The 17,825-nt window shown below is 37.0% G+C and overlaps 1 protein-coding gene across 3 annotated transcripts in view; it reads right to left on the bottom strand.

Moving 5' to 3' along the window:
* SEC24A (SEC24 homolog A, COPII coat complex component) overlaps positions 1-13,283 on the bottom strand; it is a 54,256-nt gene extending 40,973 nt beyond the window's left edge. The window contains exons 1-2 of one of the 3 annotated variants that reach the window (XM_019740260.2): positions 12,778-13,283; positions 2,499-2,990 (exon numbers count right to left, since the gene is read on the bottom strand). In XM_019740260.2, the coding sequence (XP_019595819.1) occupies positions 2,499-2,990; positions 12,778-12,874 (589 nt within the window). In that variant the 5' untranslated portion in view covers positions 12,875-13,283. Of the gene's footprint in view, positions 1-2,498; positions 2,991-12,489; positions 12,674-12,777 lie in introns of those variants that run through there. The other 2 variants (XM_074313528.1, XM_074313527.1) reach the window with 2 other exon arrangements.
* Positions 13,284-17,825: the final 4,542 nt, after the last annotated feature.

Here is a 17,825-nt window from a genome sequence, read left to right as displayed (position 1 = left end):
CTTATGTCTCTTTCACCACATCTGTGGCTTCTGTTATAGCCAAAAATATTTCAGATTATTGATTAAACTTTTAAACATGAAGCTACACCTACTCTTAAATAGTTTTTAAACAGTACCTGTTCCCAAATTATTTTCTTGTAGCTTTGTGTAAATTATTCAAGCCTCAGATTTCTTACTTATAAAAGAGACTGCTGTAAAGATTAAATAAGATAACACATGTAAAAGCTTGGCAAAGTGCTGGAAAATAATATTCAATAAATGTTACCTAAAATTATTAATAATGAAGTGAGTATTCATTAATTTCAAGTGATTAATGCTCACTCACGGTGTCAAATTAACAAAAATGAAACTAACCAGAAGAATTTGGGCTCTAACAATTGTGAGTCAGAAGATTTCTACAAAGCAACTACATTTCTAGAAGTAGCCTTAATCTTTATGAGGCCAAACTGTCTTCACCAAGACCAATGGCTGGTCTAAAAGCTAAGAAAAATAAGTAGTTTCAGCAGTTAACAAATTACAAGTCTGATGAAGTGTATACAGCATATAGATGCAGAAACGCATATGAATATACCTCTTGGTAACTACTGATATTACCGTTTCACTTGGATGCTTTTTTACTAGTTCATTTCCCTGAGGATGTCTGCTGAGCAGAATCAACCTGCAGATTCCAACACAGAATTTTAAATGCTTTTCAGAGTAACACTATTAATGTTGGTAAGTGTATAAGACTAATTTTAATAGAAAAAAAAAAGGATAGTGAAATGGTTAAATGAACCTACTTTTGAATTAATATGAACAAACACTGAGGTTACAGATAAAAAGATCAAACAAAGTCAGTCCAAGAATATATAGATTTCTTCCCAAACTGATGTACAGTTTCAACATAATCCCTTATCAAAATCCCAGCTGTCTATTTTACAAAAATTGACAAGTTGACTCTAAAGTTTTTATGAAAAGGCAAGGGACCCAGAACAGCCAAAACAATCTTGAAAAAGAAAAACAAAGTTGGTAGAGTCACACTTCCCAAATTCAAAGCTCATTGCAAAGCTACAGTAATCGAGGTGTTTGGTACTGGTATAAAGACAGACATATAGCTCAATAAAATAGAATTCAGAGTCCAGAAATAAACCCTTCCATTTATAATCAATTGATTTTCAACAAAGGTGCCAAGATAATTCAATGAAAGACAGAGTAGTCTTGCCACCAAATAGTCCTGGGACAGCTGTATATGCACATGTACAAGAAGTTGAATCCCTACCTAACACCATACACAAAAATTAACTCAAAATTAGTTAAAGACCTAAATGTAGGAGCTAAAACCATAAAACTCTTAGAAGAAAACATAGGTATAAAGCTCTGTCCACTGCTTTCTGACTACAGTTGTGCTCAATAACACTCCTTACTTCCTAAGTATTACCTGTTTTAACCTCTGAGATCTTACAATTTCTGGGGCCAAAAACTGTCCAAGCCATGATGAAAAAGATAACCCAAGCCTCACATCAAGACCAAAGAGAGACCACAGGGATTGAGCTTCCCTAGAATACAAAATGGAACCCAATTAATAAAAGTAATGGCCAGTCCTTAAGGAAGTGTTTCTGCCATAGCCGAATCCCTGAAATATCACAGGTGACTCAAAGAAACACAGAGGAAACCTTCAAAGGAAAGAAGCAAATCAGGAACAACCCATGATTTTAAGTTAACTCAAAGGTTAGAGAATTAATTTATTTAAAGATGAACAATAATTTTAAAAATCAATTTGCAATGATATAGGTGGACCTAGAGAACATTAAGCTAAGTGAAATAAGTCAGTAGGAGAAAGACAAATACCATATGATCTCACTTATATGTGGAATCTAAAGAACTGAATAAAAGGGGAAAGTAAACAGAAATAGTCTCAGATACAGAGGAAAAACTGATGGTTGCTAGGAGGGAGGGAGTGGGGATGAGGAAGAAGGGGAAGGGATGAGACAGCATAAACTGGTAACTACAATATTGCCACGGGGACATGAAAGAGAGTTTGGGGAATATAATCAATAATGCTGTAAAGATTTTGTAGGGTATTAGATGGGCACATGTCCTATTAGGGAGACCACTTCATGGTCGGTGTAGATGCCTGACCACTGCACTGTACACCTGAAGCTGAAGCTGAATATATTGTATGTCAACTATAATTTACTATATATATATATATATATATATATATATATATATATATATATATATATATATATAGTCACAGGATATGGAGTACAGCATAGGGAATAGAGTCAATGGAATTGTAATATATATGATGTCAGAGAGGCAATAGATTGGGGGAAGAGGGTTATCACTTTGTGAGAGATGAAATGTCTAATTATTGCATTGTTTTGTACACCTGAAACTAATTAAAAAAAATCAAGTCTTCTATATGGTTTTAAGGCTTGAAATTCTAATTCAAACATCTAAACAAGCAAAAGTTTCCCGTTTCTCTACTTTTAAGACTCCTAAAAGAACTCTACCTGATTTTATGAAGTTGTTTTGAAGTGAAGCATTTCCAGAAGAAACATATTGATGATCTGTTGTCAAATTTGTATTCCCAGACACAGCTGGCCCAGATGATGCACGAGGACAATGGTTTGTCTGTGATCCAGTGGATGGATAGTTACATTGCCAATTCAAAGGTGGCGGTATGTTGGCTCCAGGAAAACTACCAGAAGGCATTGGTGTAGCAGCTGGGTTCTGAGAAGTAGGTTGTGGCATTCGGGGAACAGGACCACTATGGAGTGAAGGTCTCACTGTATTGGAAGCCACAGGTGGTCTATAAAGAGTCTGCCCAGGTCCCTGGTAATTACTTAATGGAGAAACAGTCTGAGAACCACCATAGGCTGACTGTCCAGAGACTGGATTCAAAGTCTTTGCTGGTATTAGATGAGGGTAGGATCCTGGAAGCGGAGAATTATATCCTTGGCTCCCTGATACTTGTGAAGACAACAGTGCATTTTGGAGAGGACCTTCCAAAAAGAGGAGGAAAAATTAGTCTTGCAAATAAATAAGTACTTTAAAAAATACAATAGAATAAAATGTATGGTATTCCTACAATGAAAACACTAATAACCCAATTTAAAAATGAGCAAAGGATTTAAATAGACATTCAAATATATTTCCAAAGAGATAAACAAATGGCCAGTAAACACATGCAAAAATGCTCAACATTATTAGTCATTAGAGAAACACAAATAAAAACCACAATGAGATACCACTCACACCAACTAGGCTAAAATGAAAAAATGGAAAATAACAAGTGTTAGCAAGGATATGGAGAAACTGGAACCCTCACGCTTTGCTAGTAGAAATGTTAAATGGTGCAACTACATTGGAAAACAGTTTGGCAGTTTTTCAAAATGTTACACATAGTTATATATAGCCTACTGAATAAACAGTCCACACCAATATAAATAAATGAATAAATTAAAAATCTAACAAGGAATGAGATATTTACATAGTCTCAAAGTACATCCCCACAGAATAGTAATTACAAAGGGAAAGGAGCAAGTTTACCGTGGAGAAGTTTGGCAGACACCATTTTAATCAAGTGATTAAAGTGAACATCATCAATAATAGAATAAAATGAAGCCATGTGCCACCTGGTAGAATACAATGAGAATAGAGCATCTCTTCTGTAACAGTCCTGCCAGCATGCATCAGGCAATTCAAATTGAGAAACTTTCTACAAAACAACTGGCTTGTAATTTTTAAAAGCACCTGGGTCATGAAAGTCAAGGGAAGCCTGAAGAACTGTTTCAGACAGAAGGACACTGAAGAGGCATGACAATAAATGCGACATGTGATTCTGGACTGGAATCTTTTGCTATAAAAGGGTTTATTAGAATCCTATGAATGGGGTCTGAGGGTTAGAGGATAGCAATGCATCAATGTTAATTTTCTAATTTTGATAGTTGTAATGTGGTTATTTAGGAAAACTTTCTCATTTGTAGGAAATACAAACAAACTAAAGTAGTTGGGAGTGATGGGACATCACGTTAGCAACTTACTCTCAAATGGTTCAGGAAAAAAATATTCTTTGTAATGTACTTGCAACTTATTTATAAATTTGGGATGGTTACAAAATAAAATGTTTATAGCAACACTAAGTAGTTATATTGTAAAGAACACAAATCACACCTACTTAATAAATGAGAAAGGCTAATAAGAACTTAGTGACTTAGGGTAAAATTTCTAAGGACAGCATCTTACTCAGTGTGGTATATGAAACAACTTAAAACAAATCGAAAATTATGTACTCTGGAAGGCTGTTCTAGTAATGTTGACATCAATGTGAAAAAACATAATGCGATACCAATTCACACCTACTAGGATGGCTATAATCAAAGACTGACTGACAACAATAAGCGTTGGCAAGGATGTGGAGAAATTGGAAATTCGAATATATTACTGCAGAATGTAAAATGCTGCAGCCACTTGGGAAAACAGTTTTTCAGTTTCCCAAAATGTTAACCATAGAGATATCGTCTGATCCATCAATTCCACTCCTAGGTAGGTACCCAAGAGAAATGAAAACATATGTCCATACAGAAACTTGCACACGAAAATTCATAGTAACATTATTCATAATAGCCAAAAAGTGGAAACAACCCAAATGTCTATCAATTGATAAATGGATAAACAAAATGGGGTATATCACACAGTGGAGTACTATTTGGTCATAAAGGGAATGAAGTACTGATACATGTGACATGGATGAACCTTAAAAATAGTACGCTAACTTAAAAAAGCCAATCACAGAGACCACATATTATACGATTCCACTTATGTGAAATATCCAGAATAGACATATCTATAGAAATAGAAAGTAGATTAGTGTTTGCCTAGGGTTTGGGGTTTAGAGACAAATGGAAAGTGCCTGCTAACGGGTTTGGGGGTTTGCAGAGTGATGAAAATGTTCTAATATCAATTGTGGTGAGGGATGCACAACTCGAATATACTAAAACCAATGAACGGTATACTTTTAAATGGGTGAATTGTATGGTATGTGAATTATATCTCAATAAAGTTGTTTTTAAGAGTGGTTTAAACAAACAAACAAAAAAGAGTAGAAACACTCCAAACGTCCACCAACTAATGAATGGATAAATAAAATGTGGTATATTATACAATGGAATATTATTTGGCAATAAAGTAGAGTTGACCCTTGAACAACATGGGTTTGAACTCTGTGGGTCCACTTATATGTGCATTTTTTTAATAAATAAATGTATTATCTCTTCATTATGATCTTCTTAATAACATTTTTTCTCTAGCTTAGTTTATTGTAAGAATACAGTATATAATATATATGTAACATACAAACCATGTGTTAATCGACTGTTTATGTCCTCGGTAAGGCTTCCTGTCAACAGTGGGCTATTAGTAGTTAAGTTTTGGGGAAGTCAACAGTTATATACAGATTTTCGACTGTGCGGAGGGTCAGTGCCCCCAACCCCAGCATTGTTCAAGGGCCAACTGTACTAATATACGCTACAACATGGATGAATCTTGAAAACAGTATGCTAAGAGAAAGGCAGTCACAAAAGACCACATATTGTATGATTCCATCCATATAAAATGTCCGGAATGGGCAAATCTATAGAAACACAAAGTACGTTGCTTAGTGGTTACCCACTGCTGGCAGGTACAGGGATGTGGCACAGGGACTGACTGATAACGGGGACTGGATTTCTTTTAGGGGCAGAAAAAATGCTCTAAAATTCAACTGTGGTGATAATGGCACTACTTTGTGAAATACTAAGAAGCATTGAATTGTAACTTTAAATGGGTGAATTGCATGATACATGAATTATATCTCAATAAATCAGTTTTTAAAAAGACGACAGAATAATTTATGCAATTCATATAATAGCTACGTCTGGGAGAGAGAAAGGAGATGTGATGAAGGGCAAAGGGTTTCAGAGGTACTGGTTAAACTGTTAAACTACATAACAGAGACACTGTTAAACTAGTAGTGAATACACAGAAATTCATTTTATTATTTCCCTTTAAACTATACATGTGATTTATACAATTCGTGTGTGTGTTTCAAAATAAACATTTTAAAAACAAAAAAAGATGCATGTAAAGAGTTTAAATAAAATTATTTCATGAATACAGAAGTAGAAAATTAATGTTTCTAATATATAACATTTAAAAATCTTACGCATATATCTTTAAATACAAAGTTTAAAGATGCATGTGTTAGTAAAATAAAACATTAAACATTACAAATAGTCATTTGATTAATTTCATCCACATCCCTAAAATTTCATACTTTCAAGTGACCTGAAAAAAATTGGGGAGGGGGAAATCCTCTCATTGGGAAAATGGTTGATTGCCTTTTTATAGATTCACCTTATTTTTATTTTTAAGCATATATAGTATTTCATTCCATAGAATGCCAAACAAACTAAATTTTATTGTCAAGACATCATCTTAACTTCTTTGGGCAGAAAATAAAATTTGTATTCCACATAGAGCCTGGTACCATTCTGACTCAAATATTTGATTTGGTTCCCTCTCCTACTTAATTGCTAAATTAAAATTTAGGAGATTACAGCAGGTCAGAAAATCAAAGAATGACAGAATCACAGTCATCTTTCTAAACAAGAAAAAAACACACCCACTGGGACCAAAAGGAACAATGAGTTAAATAAACCAAAAGGAACAATGAATTAAATAAACTCATTGAGTCTTAGCTCCTGGCAAATGCATTGTCTCCACTGAGAATATTCCAGGCTAATTTCTGAATCTTCCTATTTATAATTAGAATTTTTTTTAACTGATTCCTGTCTAAAGACTCCAAAGAAAGCAACATATTTATAAATGTGAAACATAGCATGGTAATCCAATGGAGAAGTGTTTGAAGTATTTAAATGGTGACCCTAGGCCTGGAATCATTTTAAAATAAGCATACCAAAAGATTGGCCAATGAGAAACCATCAATGAAATTCTAAATCTGTTGTTTAGAAACAAGGTAATGTTCTGAGTACTATAAGACTATACTCTGTGACTATCTTACCATACACACAGATTTAAAAAAGTTTCACTTTCCTTAAATTTCACCCCTTCAATGTTTATATAACCCATTTATATAGTCATCTTGACTCCATGGAATAACACATAGGATAGGGAAGGAGAGAGAAGTATAAGTAAGTTAAATTATATCTCTGGCTGATCAGCAAAACATCAAATCAGAGGGGAATGTTCTGGGAAATTAACTACTAACGATTTCCAAGAGTACTTTGCATATATATATATATATATATATATGTATGATTTATCAAATGCTAATAGATGAATTACAGAATCTGCATATTCCAAAGGACTCTAAAGATTCTGGTCCCGTGAGTAACCTCAGGCTTAGAGCAGCTAAGCAACTTGTACCAAATCACACGAGTCAACATAGTTCACTGAACTCCCATTTTCTATATATTCAAACTCCGTATGTGTGCATATTCAATCTCTGGGACTTACTAGAAAACTACCTAAAGGAATGTCATAAAATACTATACAATCAACTTCCTGATAGTACAAGGTCACTCTATGTGGAATGTATATGGAAAGAAACATCATAAAGTAATGAGTAAGAGCACAGACTGGAACAACTGAGATCAAATTCTGGCCTTGAAATTTAGTTAATTGCCCTTGAGCAATATATTTAACCTTTCTACATCAGTTTCCTAATTTAAAGAATGGGAACAGTAACAGTACCTATAGTGTTGATGTATATGGTAGGCAGAAAAATGACCCCCTAAATATGTCCATGTACTACTCCCTGGAACCTGTGATATGTTAGGTTACATGGGCAAAATGGAATTAAGGCTGCAATCAACTGACTTTGAAACAGGAAGATTAGATTATCAGGTTGGGCCCAATATAATCACAAGGATGAAAGAGGGAGGCAGGAGAGTCAGGGTCAGAAAAAGACTTGACAGGACATTGCTGGCTTTGAAGATGGTAGGGGGCCATGAGCCCAGGACAAGGGCAGACTCCAGAAGGCGGAAAAGGCAAAAAAGCAGCTTCTCTGCTTGAGCCTACAATAAGGAGCACAGCTCTGATGACTCATTTGACTTCTGACCTCCAGAATTGTAGGATAATAAATTTGTGTTGTTTGAAGATACTAAGTCTGTGGTATTTTGTTACAGCAGCAGTAGGAAACAAATACAATGTGAGAATGAGATTTAGGATTCAAGACGACTATATAAATGGGTTATATATAAACACATTTATAAGGGTGATTCTCATATACACGTAGTTAGTACTCAATAAATGTTTCCTACTGTCATCATCTAAGAAACATGTATTTGTGTCCTTAATACTGCAGCACTCACCAGTATTTCTGCTTGCAGTGAACCAAATAATTTCATCTGAAGTAATCTTTCATTTAGTTAAAGACTGATCCTGTATTTAGGCTAATGATTCATTTTATTCCAAATGGTTATGAACATTCTATTCATTCCCTGATTGTAAAGACACCTTTTACTAAATATCTTCTGAGGATACAAAGGTGAGTCAAGTCCACTCTATCCCTGCTGTCAAGTAGCTCACAGTCCAGATGGGAAGACAAAATTTTGATTTAGCACCTCACCTCACACATCAAAATATATACTGTGATCACTTACAGAGCTGACCAACTGAAACTATAAGTACAACAAATGGATGCCACTGCATGAGTACAATTTGTGAGTCAGTCACTAAAAATAAGGGCTTTAATAAAGCAATGGAAGGGTTAATTCGATGCTAGGAATCAACGTGGGGGTAAGGAGCAATTTCAGGATCTATAAGACATTTATGAAATGTGATGTTGAAACAGCAAAGAAATGCACTAAATACTAACAAAAATTAGGGTCAGATCATGTACTAATTATAATCCAATTAAGCTAGGTGGCAGTTTTGAAAAATATCAGCTAGTATTTATTATTAAAGTATATGACCTATCCACCTGCAGAAAGAAACCAAAGAGGAGATTCTGATCCTTGATTCAGGCACTAATTCAAGGCGCTAGGTCCTGGGATTCGGAGATAACAACCAGATAAATTGAATAACAATGGTTATGTAAGACACCTAGGTTTAAATCTAGGTAACACAAATCTAGGTCATTAGCTGTGTAACCTTGAGCTAGTTGCTTGACCACTCATCTCAGTCTCCTTGTCAGTAAACATAACAGTTATAATCTCATAGAGCTGCTGTGAGGATTAAATGAGATGACGTATATAATGCAACCTAGCACAGTGACTGGGCATAGAGTAAGTAAACAATAAATGTTAGTTCTTATTGCTACCATATCTCTTTTAGGAGCTCCCCATCAGCAGAGACAAACAAGATGCTCAATGCCTAAGTTCTAACAGAGGTATGCAAAGAGTCTTATGGGAGTCCAAAGTTATTTGCCCCACTGGAAACATTAAAGAGAACTCAGCCACAACATTCAGTGTTATAGACCACATGACAATTTTATTCACAGCATGTTTTGATAATAACTAAAGACTTCCTATATTAAATACACAATCATAAAGAGATCTACATTCCTATCATACCTAAAACAGAGATATGAGTACAAGTCTAGCATTGAAATCGACGCCCAAACCTACCCACATATTCTATTGAGTTTTAGCTGATACTATGATGCAAAACTCCACAGAAAAAGTCACCAGAAAAAACAAAAAACTGAAAGTGAGCTCTATCTTATAATAAATTTGTGTTGTTTGAATACAGTTCTACTTTCTGTATTTTCAGGTACCTTTGGTCAACTGCGATCCAAAAATGTTAAATGGAAAAGTCAATACATGTTTACTGACCTAAATTACACAATACCCAAATCTAAAACTTTCATTCAATAAAACTGATAATTCCTAAAACGTGCTAGACATCATATGGGAAGATGGAGACAGAATATTATGCAAAAACAGATATACTTGCTGTCACAGATTTTACAGTATAGAGGTGACACAAGACATTACTTTATAAAATTACAATATAACAGGGGAATCTGAGTGGGAGAAAGGATGAATACCCTTAATCTATATGGGAAAAGGTGAGTACTACATAAATATTACAAAAAATAAAATTAATAAAACTGCAGTTTTTAACTGCCTTGGAAAATGGATTTAAAGTCAATAAAGCAGCTAATTAACAGTGAGAGTCGTGATTTCCCTTTGGCCTTATTACATGGTAATCAGATAAAGATTTGCCAGTTTAAGTAGTCTTAACAGTTCACTATCAATTTTTGCAAAGGAAATAAGTGTACACAAATCTACAGAGACTTAGAAAAACCTGTCTAGATAATTTCAGATTGTAATGCAATGTAACAATCTACCACAGAAGGAAATGTCTCCATATGTGAGGAATTCTGTAATATAATGACACCATACAATATGAAAGCAAGTTATAGAAAAACGAAAAAGGTTTTCACAGTAGTCCCCTCTTATCCACAGTTCTACTTTCTGTAGTTTCAGGTACTTTTGGTCAACGGCAATCCAAAAATGTTAAATGGAAAATTCCAGAAAAAAACAATTCAGAAGTTTTAAATTGCACACTGTTTTGAGTACCTCACTTCATCCTGTCATGTAAGCATTGTATCATCTCACATCATCACAAAAAGGGTGAGCATAATACAATAAGATATTTTGAGAGAGACCACATTCACATAACTTTTATTACAGTATATAGTTATAACTATTCTATTTTATTACTAGTTATTGCTGTTAATCTCTTACTGGGTCTAATTTGTAAGTCAAACTTTATCATAAGTATGCATAGAAAAAAAACCATGGCATACATAAGGTACATTACTATCCGCAGTTTCAGGCATCCACTGGGGCGTCTTGAAACGGATCCCTCGCAAATAAGGGGGGACTACTGTATTTGGAGTTTTCACTATAATCTAAAAAACATCTGAAGATCCAACTGAACTGTACTATATAATTTAAGCAAGCTACATTAAATCTAAAGCTTAAGAGTATTCAATAGAATATTTAAGCAGCAATAACAGCTTTGAAAGAGTTAAGCAAAAACACCTACATTCCAGCATTGAACTTTTTTTCCCCTTCCACAGAAATACCCTCCCCTCCAATTCTCCACCACATCCCTACTCTCTTTATTAATGGGATGCACAATGAAGGAACTCAATATAGGACATTAGCCACCTTATTGAGAATAATTCTACAAAAAACTTTAAAATGAAGATTATAAAAAGACTTAAAATTACACCTTCAAAAAAGGAAAGTATTTACACAGTTCTATAATTTCCTTCCCTGTCTGAATCCCCACTTGGCTCTGGGCAACATGTACACAGGGACTGTACCTTGGGTTGTATTTTCCCAAGGACAGAACTTAGAAGGTGTGTAACAAATGTCTGTCGGACTGGTTCAAATCAACATAGTGACAACATCTCCGATATGGCATATCAGTGGCTAAATTCCTTTGACATTTCAAAATTAACAAAACTATACTTACATATAAGCTGACAAGCATATTTGCTTACATATAAGCTTACAAGCATATTTGACATTTAACTTCATGTAAAATAGCAATTTATAGATTATAAGAAAAAACCATAGCCATGACATCTTGCTTAAGTTTTTTGACCTTAAAGTGAATTTCTTAAAATGATTTCACCCTCAGTGTAAATGTTGGTAAATAGCCTAGAATAAATGTAGTTTACACGTTACCATAAATTTGAGACAGAACAATTAACACCATTTCAGTGCTTACCCCCACTTAATTCTTGCTTCTGCCTACTCACAGACATTTTTTAAACTCTTTTGGAGCCTTCTTTGTTAAAAAAAAACAAACAACAAACAGTAGTCTTCTCTACAAACAATGTAAATTAGCTATTTTAGTCAATGGATATAGTCTCAAACTTCACAGCAATTTTAGACGCCAATGGGCAAGTTAAGTATTTTAGTATTATTCTAGTTTTGTTTCCATGAACCAAAGATTTTATAGGTAAATTGGCACCTTAGCAAGCTTTGGCAGACAACCTATCTTTCTCTATCATAACAATTACAATAAACTTAGCAAATCACAATGCAGGAGAATTTAAAGAATCCTAGAAGAGGTGGAAAAATATAAGACCCTCTCACACCAAATGACAAATTACAGTGCCACATGCATACTGTCGTGAGAGGTTGAGATTTGTGTCCAACCACTCTTAAAGCATGTAAAGGCCTCTGGAAATCAAACAGGAGATTCTCCCCTCTGTTTGGTTCTTTCAAAGCTGGAAAACTGAACAGGTGGCTTAAGTACAACTGGAGGAAAGTTCTGGGAAAGATGAATGGGCCCTAAAAGCGTCTCCCAAAAACACAACCATTCATTCGTCTCCACAAATTCAAAGTGAGTGTGACCCGAACCCCACTGCAGGCCCTGAGGAACCAAAATGAATCAGATCCCAAACTGCTCTCCAGCAGTCAAGGTGGCACATGAACAACTCTGAGCCTTGTCCGAGAGTTGTGAGGTACGGACCGAATCCACTTTTTACCCACGAAAACAGCAATTGCTCATTAATAGTTTGCTGAACGAATGAATAAGTAAATAAATATGAAACACTAGGACAAGCCGGGCGTTGCGGGTGCATATCCGTCGCGGTCTCCGTGGCCCAGCTGCCCACCGCCACCGGCTCCTGGCTCCGGTCGGGAGGTCACCCTCTCCTCTTGTGTTGCCTCAGGCGGCGGCAGCAACCAAAGTTCAGCTCGAGCCCGGGCCCAGGGTGCGCGCCACCACCACCACCTCCCGCCCCCGAGCAGCACTAACCGTTGGTGTAAGGAGACCCCGAGGCTGAGGCCTCCCCATTCTGGGTCTGGAGGCCGGTTAGGGCACCGCCGGAGGCCGGCATCCCCGGCTGGGACATGACGACGGTGGTTTTCCGGGCTGGTAGGGGTCTGCGACAGCGCCAAGCGAAGAGCTGAAAGACGACTGCTCGAAGCGGAGGGAAAGGGCTAACGATTTAGGACTGAGGCGGGGAGGAGAGAGGGCGGTGCAGCAAGCCCTAGGCCTGGCGCCGCATTCTCCCCAGCCCACCGGCGGCCACGACTAGGCCTGGGAGCTGAGAATATGGAGTAGGGCCAGTGGGGCCGGGAACGCTAGGCTGGACGGCAGCAGCCAAGCGGCGAGAAAAGGGAGGCCCCTGCCGGAAGTGCCTGTCAGCCGCCGGCCGCGCAGGCGCAATCGGGACACGTGGCACTTCCGACTCCGGGCTGGCATTCGCCACCGCAGTAGGTACTTTAGGCTTTCCCCGCTGGGCTGCCCAAAGGCCACCTGACAGCTCCGGGTGTCCCAGCCCTAAGGACCGTGACCGGCCTGGCCTGCCACGTCACTGACTCTCACCGCCGGCCGGAAGTAGAGTGTGTCACCGCTACGGAAATCCCCGCGGTCGTGAACGTCATCCCGCCGGCAGAGCCAAGATCTGAGCGAAATCTGGGCTTTCGTGGGGTGGCATTGACTGGTTCTCTCCTCGGGGTTTTGTGAAGATTACCTGAGACGGTAGATGTCATCGTCCTCTGTTTAGACTATATCTCTGGTAGCTGAACCGATTCATGTGCATCGCAGTATTTCATGTCACATTTCGTCATCATATTCCAGGTGTAAGTTGTAAAGGCATTTTTAAAAAGGGGTGGTTAATTATGTTCCTGTATTAAAAGTGTAATCAAATCGTGGAGAAGTCCTCTTTTTGACTGGAAGATTGAGAAATGATTTTAATTTTGAAACTCGCTGATTCATAGCGTAGTCACGCTAAAGTTCATTGACAATACCTTGAACAGCACATTTAAATAGCAGTTTCTGTTCCTCTTCTAAGAGTTAACAGTAAGGTGAAACTTTCAAATTTCCTTTCTAGGCAAGTAGACTTCTGTTTTTCTTTTTCTTTTTTTCTTGCGAGTAGACTTTTTAAAATTTTAAGACCAAAGGGAGGTAGAAACTGGAGTGATTAGACAATATAGTTAATGGATAATCTCAATAGTCATCTTAACTATCTTCACTCTAGGTAGGGTTTTCCTGCTGTGAGCTGATGATAAATAAAACCCTTCTTTAAACTACAGATTTGTACTGTTGATTAAAATGTCATGCTAACGATTTCGCAATCCCAGAAGGGTGAAGTACATCTTACTTTATTTAATATCAAATATCTGCTATGAAATGTTGTATTACATACAAGGTGGGCAAGACCTAAACCACTGTATCAGGCCTGAAAAGCAAACAATAAGAATTCAAATAACTAAGGGTTAAATTTTATCCTAACCCTGTTTTATCATTTGCCTCAGAACCTTACTAAAAATGTGTTTGCTGTGGGTAGAATTCCACAACTCCTTTGTACAAAGGCTTCTTTAGCATGAAGACAATACTTTTGGTCAAATTATTTTCATCTTATAGTCCCTATGACAAAGTCTCAAATCACATATCCCAAGAACAATAAAAAAGATACACAAACAAAAGCTTCTCAGTGTTTTAAAGAGAAAATAGATCTCAAAGAGAAACAACCTTCCTGAGGTCAGACAGAAAATCAAGGTCATCTTCAAATGGGCAAATGCTTAATCCTGGTGTCAAATTTGCATTAGTTTAATTCTTTTTTATTTAATGCAGCTCCTTAATGATCTTGGTTTGTTGACTTTGGCACAGGAGTTTGATTTGGTTAAATCAAGCTTTCTTTGAACTTTGTTCTGTTTAAGCAATGTCTGTGTGTTCAGAGGGAAAAAAAAACTCATGGAGAGCATTAGCCATTTTAAAAAGTAAATAACCTCATTGGTTAAATCAGGTTAAATAAACATAAATAATTTGCTAATAAGTAAACATTGTTTTTTTCTAAAATTTGTTCTATCCCAAAGAATCCATGTTGCTATTATTCCCCACAAAACTATGGTTAAGTCTTTTATTTTACTTGATTTTTTTTACATTTTAAATATAGTCAGCTTTAAAATATTGCGAAGAAAAGCAGCATTTGTCATCTGCCCACCCACAGGGATAATAGGATGGTAAGTTTAAGTAACTGAGGTGAGACAGCATATTTAAAAAGTTATCCACACATTGTCAAATCCTTCTCTGACTTCTTAAAATGTGGTCACACAAATATCAAGGAACAGTTATTAGTGCTATTACAAGTGGTTAAGGGTATTGCTATTTCTTTGGCCAATTACCTGTGTCTACCCTACATTTTTCTAAACTGATGTCAATAATATATTCTATGTTTTGATACTTGTTGTCCAGAACACCGGGACCCTCTGGCACTTATGCACCCTTCATATGTATATGTATCACATATTCTGTATATTATTTTCAGAGCCTTCAACCCTGCTTAAGAAAATTATAAACAATAAAGTGACACAAACGTGTTTCAGTAAGGAGAGAGCACTATACAAAGAATATTCCATGAAAGTTGATAATTTATTTAGACCCCAAAGAGGGAAACAGTCATTCCTGATAAAATTTGCTGATAACACAGAAGTGCATTTAAGCTCACACCAGGGCCCCTTTGCCTTCCTGCTCATGACTACTGAATTGTCAGCTGATAAACAGGATCAATTTTACTTTTCAGGATGGGGGAAATTATTTTAGGGCCATTAATTATTTTTTTAAAAATTTATCTTTCAAACAAACAAAATGATTTTAATGACAAATAACAGGTTTGTTCTGAAACTCTCTTGTGGCTCCATTTTAGAAACAGTTCCTTTGGCCTCATTTGCCTCTGACAGGACATCTGTTTGTATCTGAAGTCAGTAGCTCTGAAGTTACATCACAAGTACACTTTTCTCACCAAGCCAGTAAACCCCGTGGCCTTCTTTGAAAACTTCATTTTTATGTAGTTCTTCCCATTCTCGTTACCCGCTAGTTAGTTTTCATCATCTTGCACTTGAACTATTGGAATAGTCTTTCTGGTTTCCCTTTCTCTAGTCCAGTCTACATGTTGAATTGAGTTCCTAAATACTGATCCTGTTTTTATTTTCCTGTACCCCAAAACCTGTAGTTGCTCCCTGTACCTTCTCCACCAAGTTTAAATTTTCTGCATGATTTTTCTCATCGCATGCTAAGTAAAACCCAAAGTCCTACCCGTACCACTCAAGACCTGGCCTTGCTGTCCTTCTGTCCTCATTTTCCACACTTCCTTTCAATCACTCCACTCCAGACACACTTTCCATTTCTCTAGCTACTCAAGCACAAGCTAGTCTTTTACACATACTTCCTCAAGACACCTACCTAGCTCAATGTCTCACCTCTTCCGCCTTTATTCAAATGTTATCTTGTTGACTATTGACAAGCCCTTCTATGAACACCCTGTACAATAGCATACCCTCCCTGCTCACTCTCTAGCCCTCTGACCCTGCTTTATTTTCCCCATAGCACTTGTAATCATTGTTATATATTTGGGTCTATGTTTATCTTTCTTCAATGGAATACAATTCTACAGGTATCCTATCAGTTCTAAAGGAATTGTTTTGATTTCATGTCTGCCTCCTTGTTTTGACTGTCAGACCATAGAGACCAGAAACTGTGTCCTATTCACCTCTGTATTCTCAGCACTTGGCTTAGGGCCTCACACTTAACAGGTGTTTAATGAACATTTTTAAATGAGTAAAATTTAGTGTCGTCTCTTCCAGTCTTCTATACTATTTTGACCCTCATGCATTCACTAATACCAGTTCATATTGCACTTACAGCCTAAACCACACCTAGCACTTGTCTCTAAACTCTCTAATTATTTTAGGTTCTTAACTATTATGCTACCTTGTGTCCCATCTAATACAGACCTAATAGTGTAACTGAAACAGTGTCAGCCTCTGGTCAGGCCCCATCTCCCCTGGGCAATATGGCAGGTACAATATCAAATGCCAATTTTTTTTTCTTAACCTCAAATACATTCCTCTGCCCCCGCCTCCTCTACAAACACCTTGGCACCATAGTAGCAGAGATTTGAGGTGCAACTTCCCCTCTAAACCTATCTTTTCATCATCCTTTCTGTTGAATGTCCTCGTCAGCTCTCGCATTCATTGATTAATTAATGTATTCAATAAATATTGATTAAATGCCTTCTACATGTCAGGCCCTGAGCCAAACAAGCAAAAACAGAACAGGACAGACAAAATCTCTTCTTTCTCTGGAGTTTACAGTGGACGAAACAAAATAAATATATCTTTTAAATTAAAATTTGTTTAAGTGCTATTGAGGTATTGGTACTGAGATAGAGAATAGCAAGCAGGGACTTGATTTGGATAGGATGGTTAGGACAGAAGGTGACATTTAAGTTGTGATCTAAAGGATGAGAAAGCTAACTATACAAAGAAGATGGGGAGAAGAAGGGCTCTGGGCAAAGGGGACAGCACCTACAAAGGCTCAGAGACAGAAATGCATTTGCTGTGGTGAGCAAGGCAGAATGGCAGGAGATAAGATTGGAGAAGTAGAGGGGTCTGTGCAACAAGAAACTTATAAAGCATTGTAAGGAGATTATATGCTTTGGCAAGCCAGTAGAAGAACTGTAAACGGGGGAGTAATTTGATCCAATTCATGCTTTAAGATGAATGAATTAAAAAAAAAAACATTAGTCCAACAGCTGTGAAGGTAATTGATTGAAGAGAAAAGAATGGAGTTGTTGCAGTAACCCAGGCCAGAGATGATGATGGCCTGCAGTAAGGTGCCAGTAGTGGAAACAGAGAGTAGACTCACTAATCCAAGTTAAAACTTAGGACTTTGATATCACCTTTACTTTTGCTACCAACATGGCAAGTGCAAAGGGAGGACACATGGAGTGAGGCATGTCCTGAGGGTGGAGAAGAAAGAGGGGGAGATCCAGCAGAGCCAGTTACAGACTTTGTTGG

The sequence above is a fragment of the Rhinolophus sinicus genome, linkage group LG10 (assembly GCF_036562045.2).
Source record: "Rhinolophus sinicus isolate RSC01 linkage group LG10, ASM3656204v1, whole genome shotgun sequence".
NCBI classification, from domain to species: domain Eukaryota; kingdom Metazoa; phylum Chordata; class Mammalia; order Chiroptera; family Rhinolophidae; genus Rhinolophus; species Rhinolophus sinicus.
The sequence above is the reverse complement of the archived record's forward strand: the minus strand, read 5'-3'. Positions and strand labels throughout refer to the sequence as shown.